This window comes from Clinocottus analis, unplaced genomic scaffold (assembly GCF_023055335.1).
Source record: "Clinocottus analis isolate CAN_PGR_092001 unplaced genomic scaffold, fCliAna1.0.p SCAF_230, whole genome shotgun sequence".
NCBI lineage: Eukaryota > Metazoa > Chordata > Actinopteri > Perciformes > Cottidae > Clinocottus > Clinocottus analis.
Window position 1 is genome coordinate 1 of NW_027175966.1, and position 7,500 is coordinate 7,500.

General features: G+C 41.6%; 1 protein-coding gene across 1 annotated transcript in view; it reads left to right on the forward strand.

Moving 5' to 3' along the window:
* Nucleotides 1-992: 992 nt before the first annotated feature.
* The window catches only part of LOC137793819 (succinate--CoA ligase [GDP-forming] subunit beta, mitochondrial-like), a gene marked incomplete at both ends in the record, with an annotated part of 12,541 nt that continues 6,033 nt past the window's right edge, over nucleotides 993-7,500 (forward strand). The window contains 5 exons of the mRNA XM_068590162.1: nucleotides 993-1,092; nucleotides 2,079-2,169; nucleotides 3,845-3,997; nucleotides 5,199-5,288; nucleotides 6,457-6,553. Coding sequence (XP_068446263.1) covers nucleotides 993-1,092; nucleotides 2,079-2,169; nucleotides 3,845-3,997; nucleotides 5,199-5,288; nucleotides 6,457-6,553 — 531 coding nt within the window. The remainder of the gene's footprint in view (nucleotides 1,093-2,078; nucleotides 2,170-3,844; nucleotides 3,998-5,198; nucleotides 5,289-6,456; nucleotides 6,554-7,500) is intronic.

Genomic DNA, 7,500 nt, shown 5'->3' on the forward strand with positions numbered 1-7,500 from the left:
GTAGGTCGATAAGCAAATGGTAGCAACAGGTCTGTAAAAAAACGGATATTTTTAATATTAGTTCTTGAAAAACACATTAGTTCAAACTATTTGATTGTCTATTTTTGTTATTTGTCCATATCAAAGTGTCCTAACTGGCCGTGAGGTCTTTGAGCAGCATGGTGCAGAGACCCCCCACGTTCGTTTTTTAACGCCTCTGGGAAGCACAATCTGTATAGACAGCAGTTTAAATCATACAAATATCCCGCTATATATGTAGTTTAAACTTATTAACCATACTTTTATTGATTGATGAGGGCTCCCATTCTGTCTGTGAGCTTCCCTGCTTCAGTACAGGTGAGGAAATAACCACCATTAATCTGTACATTGGCCTACAAACACTGATATCTTTCAATGGAGTCCACATGAAAACTATTTTGGTCCAGTAAACATCTCCTGTCACCTATCATGGGAAGGTTTCCGAGCTGCCATCCCCAGGACCGGCTGCTGACAGACGGGCAGAGACGTTCATCAAAGACATCGGTGGTGTGGATTGGAGACAGAAAGCAGTGGGGATTCCTTGTAAAACCCTACGTTTAATTTTCTTTTCATGAAAGTGATGTTGGTTAAATTTAAGATATATTTATTCATAACATGCTAACACTGTAAAGTAAATGGTGAACATTCTAGCATCTTAACATCAGGACGTTATAGCATTGTCACTGTGAGCACTCTTTGTCTTGACCAAAAGATATTTCATGACCATTTAAATAAGGGTACAGTACTTCCTGTAATTGGTAGCGCTCAGGTTATTTTCCTTCGTGGATGGGTGCTGAACACCAGACTGTAAACTTTCTCTTCATCCCCACATAATCCCTAATCTTATCACCTATCACACTCACTCCCCCCTGCTTTATTCAATCAGATGGACAGATAACAGGTGGACTCAGGGGGGCCTTTAAGGTGCTGAGCCTACATCTTAAGTGCTCTGTCTCTCTCTCTTTGTCTTTCAGATGCCAAGGAGATTGTCTTGAAAGCTCAGATTCTGGCCGGTGGCAGAGGCAAAGGTGTGTTTGACAGTGGCCTTAAAGGTGGAGTGCATTTAACTACAGAGTAAGTATGCCTCTATCTACATTTCACACTGAGTTACTGTAGGAGATAGATTCCTGTTATTTCTCCCGCGACAGCGACTTCTAGAGTGAGAAGGCTCAAAGAGCTCTCTGAAGATGCTCCCTTGGCATTTGTCAGGATTACTTGTGCTGCAAACAAACAGTTTTTCTTTCTACCAGTGTCTCGTTTTCAAATAACTACCCTCAATTAAATGTTGAAAAGGGGATTTTGAGGTCGGCAGAAGCGTTTTGCACCCCATACTGAGTTTGCCTCTCTCGGGTTTGTGCCGCTGCAGAAATATATTTTGCTCTATCTTAGAATTACTGATTGGTGTATTGCTCCAATGAAGGCTCATCTGAAATTGTGCGTTTTTCAAAAGGCTAAACAACTTAAAAGAGTTTATTTTTTTACTGCTTAGGCACTGCATTTGCCTCTGGCACAAGCATTCATGTACTAAAACAGCGCTATCTTTTTCGTAAAGGTACCTTCTACTTACTGCCTTCCTTCAAGGCAAAAAAGTGATGTATGACAATTGTCTCAGATATGCATCATCGTCACCCCACTTCAGGGTTCAGGATGACCAGAAACTTTTTGAAGTGAAATATGCTGAAGTTCATCGTCCCTAGATAGTGTCACGAGTGCACGGCTCACCTTCCTCATCTATCAAAGGACGAGTACAACCCCATCTTTGTTTTTTATTCACTTACAAAACCAGAGCAGGCTTACAGAAGCAGCCCCGGCATGTGGGCTGCTTCTCAACAGAGTATTAATCGAGGTTCATTCACAGTGATGTGTTGATGTACCGAAATGTATCCAAAAACTGTGCTTTGTCAGAACGTTACATAAATGCCCAGAATATGCTCAGGCATATCTCTAAAGATAAAGAAACACCTTGTTCTACGTGTACATTTTTTCAGTGTTTGTATTTTTACATAAATTGTCTCTGTTTGAAAAAGGATATTTTTTGACTTAATACCTCTCTCAATCAGCCCTGCTGTGGTTGGTGAACTGGCCAATAAGATGCTGGGTTTCAACCTGACCACCAAACAGACACCGAAAGATGGAGTGAAAGTGAAAACGGTGAGCCACTGAAGTAAAGACTGATACACTTTGCTCTTTTTTTTTTTGTGCTAACCTCATTTTAAGTCATTTTGAATCCAGCAATGTAGTTCTGTGAAGTAATGAATGTGAAGGCAATCTGGCTCTATAGCTTTTGGTTGTTTATTTTCCACTAGGTTTAAATAGTAGTAGTACAACTGTTGTTTACTGTGGGTTTACACGAGCTGGCGGTATGGCTCATTGCATAAATTAAACCGGGCCCACTGTGAATTTAAAGTGTTTGGTAGACAACTGTTTCTATGTGCCACTAACGAGCAGGAATATGATTTTCTCCACTTGCATGCAGTGTATCCTCAAAACAGACACTTCCAGGTGATGAAGCCTCTCAGTCTGTAGCTTGTGTGTAGTTCCTGCTCTCTATCTTTGCCTCGCCCCATTCTACCTAACCTATGCTCCTGCTCCTCATCCTATCGCAGAGTTTAGACGCAATCAAAAGAGTGGCACACATGTCGTTTTTATAGAAAGTAGCTCACAAGCTCGGAGTTACCTCTATTTCTCACAGGCGGAAGAAAATGTAAACTAACTAAAACTGGGCAAAATTTGAATTAGATGTGAGCGAGAAGAGAACATTGGCCTCCAGTGGGCCATCTTGTTGTCCTGCCAAGAACATCCTCTTTCGCCTGCAGCACTGAAACCAGACACGGGCGGAGCTGCCCATGACGGACCCGAAGGATCGAGAACAGTAACAGTGTAGTCGCAACCTGGTCTGTCAGATGACAGACAACTTTGCTGTCAACCTGCATCAACCCTCACCCAGTACTGCCCCACAGAGTGGAGAACAAAGGAAGGGGGCACTTCAGCATCTTCATGGATTTGCTCTCATGGTACTGATGCAGGGATGTGGAGAGAAAAGATGGCTGTTGAAGAAAACTGAGTTTGAGGTAAAACAGAAAGGTGGTTGGAATAGAAAATGTTAAGTCTGAGTGAAGAGGCTGGCGACAAATTGAAAGACAGGGAACTTAAGAGAATGTTTGAGTGACTGGAGAGGACAACATTTGGACAAGGAGATAGAGGCGCTGTCTGTGAACACGGAGTAGAGAGAAGGCTATCCATCCTCATTAGCTGTGCGGTAGGGTGGAAGCAGAACATAAGGGCTGTGCATGTTCAAACAAACACTTCATCCGAAAATCCTTCAGCCCATTAACCACCACGCGGCTGATTATTTTTTTTATCCTTTTTTTTTCCAAATGAGCTTCTCGCTTGCTCCCTCTTTCTTCTTATCTTCCGGACTCTCTTTCACTCCATACAAGACTTTCTCAGAGCTCTGCTTCATAGATTCTGCCGCTATGAGGACCCTGTTTATTAGCCTGTGTCATTGTGTTCTCTGTATATTTGATGTTTAAACATTAATTGTAACGCACAATTTATGGTTGCAAAAGTTTGACAAATACTTTGGAGAAAGTCAAGCAAAATGAAAAGGTGTTTCTTTTTTGGGCCTAGTCCAATCGGCAGAGATGCACGGATACAAGTATCGGGTTCCAGTCTCATTCCAGCCCCATTTACACAGTGATTCATTTATTTAATCATTTATTTGTTTGGTACCTTACACAGACAATAATTGTTGCATCTCTTAATTAAGTTAGTCACTACATTATTTCATCAGCCTCCTCTCTCTTTCCTGCTGTGCCATATCCAGGTAATGGTTGCTGAGGCCCTGGACATCACCAGGGAGACCTACTTTGCCATCCTGATGGACCGCGCCTGCAATGGTCCTGTCATGGTAGGCAGCCCTCAGGGAGGTATGGATATCGAGGAGGTAGCCGCCAGCTCCCCAGAACTCATCTTTAAGGTACGTGATTTGTGGCCCGTCCCCATTGCTGCGATATCGAACGAGAAGAGTAAAAACAATGACACGTATCTGCCTCAAAGACAGTGCAGAATGGGAAATGGACGAATCTCATCTGGCACAATGGAAGTCTTAAAAGAGTTCGAACACCTCGCCGTCTTGCTCAAAGACGTTGTTGCTTTTTAATCCACAAAAATTTGTATGTGCCTTGAAATCATGCCGGAGCTCGATTGCCCTGTGGGCCCCACAGATGGAAACTGCGCTCATTTCATATTTTTTATCTAATTCAATTAAATGTTTCCCTGCCTGCATGTGTACCACAGCACAGAACATGATGCAGACACACACCAATACACTGGCGCTTGTCATGAACAAATACACAGCCTTCTGTGCTTTCTTTCGCTATTAATTAGATTCACAGAACATAATCCACTGTAGTCACTTGGCTACTTGGCAACAGGTCTTTGTCGGTGTTAACAGATGTACAATTTAAGCACTACAGATTTTCTATTGTTGTATGTCTTCCTTTAGCTATTGTCAACAGATGTTGGAGCAGATTGGAAAGATCCCGCCGAGATTTATGTCCTTCATTATATCCACCGACGTTCTCGGATCATATAAGAATACACAGCTGTGATATCGCTTATCTCAGCCACGTGATGGGTCGATAAGATTCACACCTAGTTTACACAGAATTGTTTACACCAGCTAACGGCAGTTTTATACTTCATTTTCTTAAACACTGAAATCCCTCAACCATTAGTATTCCTATATAAAATGATGTAAGCAAGCTTCACATTGTGGAAGATTGAGGGTGTGATGATCATAAATCCATCGATTCAGCCCCAAGTCACCCTTTTCTCCATGTCTGGCAGCTAGCCACTACTTAATTCAGATTCAGATTCAACTTTATTGTCATTGCACATAGTACAAGTACTGTGACAACAAAATGTATCTTACATCTGTCCAGAGTGCAAAAGAAGCAGTTAAGGTGCAGTGCAGATGTGAATTCTCTGGGCAGATAGAAAGGTCTGCACTTAACCATAAGATGTTCCAGGTTGGATCATGATGCCTGCAGTCTGATATGAACATCCGCTTTGTGCCAGATAAAAGCCCAGCGTTTGAGCCCTTTTTGCTCGCTCTCACTCCCTTTCTCCATTTGTTTCCCACCCTTTTTCTTCCACTGTTGCTGCAAATCTTACAGGAAGTCATAGATATATTTGAAGGGGTGCGAGACGACCAGGCACTTCACATGGCAACTAATTTGGGTTTCAAAGGACCTCTGCAGAGACAGGTAACGGGCACGCTAGGTTTAATGACACGTTGCAAAGAAAAGGCAGACAAAACTACAATGCATTGAACTTACACACACACACACACACACACTCTTACGTAGATGCATCCTTATTGACAAACAGACGAAACTTGGGCTATTATAAGTTTTCCAGAGACAAGTCGCGAGGCGTCATTACACTCGGCTCACTTGCCAGGTGGTCTATTGTCATGTATCTGGCAGTGACGCACAGCGTTGTGCCAGGCTGAGGCATCACTCGTGGTACCATTATTTCATACAACATGCCTCTTTGTGATTTTTGTAAGTGAATCTTGCAGTAAGAGTCAAAACTCATAACTAAGGGCAGACTATCATTTTGATAACAGTGAACCGAAATAAAATGTTTTTCTTGTCACCTCAAATTTTTACAAATCTCACTCAGAAGAAAATGAGGTCGAGGAAGAACCGTACAGATACGCTCCGAGTTCACATTCAGAACAAGTATACAGTTAATTTTAATGCCATTTGTCTCTTGGCATCAGATAACTGGTTTGTTTTCTCTTCCACAGGCACCGTGGCATGAGAAATCAGATTAGCTTCGAAATCTTAGCACATGTAATACATATAAATCAGCCAAGTGGATCTGTTTCTAGCGAGAGTCAATGATGTTTTGAGCTTTGTTTGCATCATGTTATATGCAATCCTTTTTTTTTCTTGCTGGATATTGACTAGGCATTGATTTAAACGGGCAAGGAGAGGAATAGAAAGTGAATGGTCACATTGCTGCATTATCAGTATGCTTTTCCATGGTTACTGCGAGTCAGCTGCCACACTGTTTAATTCAGAGATAATTACAGGTCTTTTGGGAGAGATTACTTAAGTATTGAGTGTTAACGTCAGGTGGAATCCAAAAAAAAGTGTATTATCATTATATTTATTCGCATTATTAGCACGTGCTGTAATTATGTCCTCTTTGCCACTTGTCACATCGCTTTGAGCAAAAACAAGAAATATTTTACATTTCAGCACAGAGACATACATATTCATACGATGTAAACTCAGACAGCGCAATGTTGAAGGTGATTTGCCATGTTTTATGTAGCATGTGTGGGAGGCTGAGCGGCCTTGGCGGGGCTGGCTGCTCGGAGCCGAACCGTGAGGTAATTACTGTCCTATGTGGTCCGCGCAGGCAGCAGATCAGATTAAGAGGCTCTATGATCTGTTCCTGAAAGTCGACGCCACTCAAGTCGAAGTCAATCCTCTCGGAGAGACTCCCGAAGGACAAGGTAGTGTGCGTGTGCGTGCGTGTGTGTGTGTGTTTGTGTGTGTGCGTTGACTTGGCCTCAGTCTTCATTTGTGTTGTCATTATATGCATGTCTCTGCATGCATTTTTTTCTTTTCTTCCTGTCATTAATTGTTCCCCAAATCATGTTGAACATCCACAATATTTTGACACAGAATAGAGAGCCTTTTTGCAAAGACATGGAGCTAGCTATTAATCACTGACTGTGGGAAACAGGCAGTCTATCTCCTCGGGTCTGAATGCATTTAAGAATGTGAAATGTATTTGCAACACATTGACGTCAGTTTCCTGTCAGCGTGACTTTGTCTGGATTCAAATCCAAATGGCTTCAGGGAGCAGAGATTTCCATATTCATAGCATGTGGATGTTTGTTGATGAGTCCTAGTTGCTGATAATTAACTAAAGGCGTACAGTCTATCATGGACTAGTAATGAGAAAGTCCAATGAGGGATTGCAGCAGCAGCAACATTCTTCATCTACTTCGCGGTCGACAGAGAGTAACCAGTCAGGGAAACTTTATGAATATCTTTACAAAAGACGTCTTATAAGTTGAATGCTCAAATGCATTTTACATATTGTATGTACTGTATGTATCCGACCTTGAAATTATTTAAATTACTTCAATTGAAATGTGTTTTTATTTTCATTCTAAAATAAATCAGTCCACCTCTTCAGCACCAAAATCTAAATAAAAAGGTTTTGTTGCTTATGAAACCAGAAGCCAGTTTATTTTTCTACACACGAGGTATGTTTTTTGTTTGTTTTTTTAATTAACCTACTTTGAAAATGTGTAGTTGTTTGTTCCCCTTTGTGTCCGAAAGGGATCTTTTTTTTTTATCTTCTCGTTGTAAGTCTTCCTTCTGATAATTAACACTACGCTCAACCAAAAACACAAACTCTGTTAGAGAGATGTTCAGTGTTTTTGAAAGA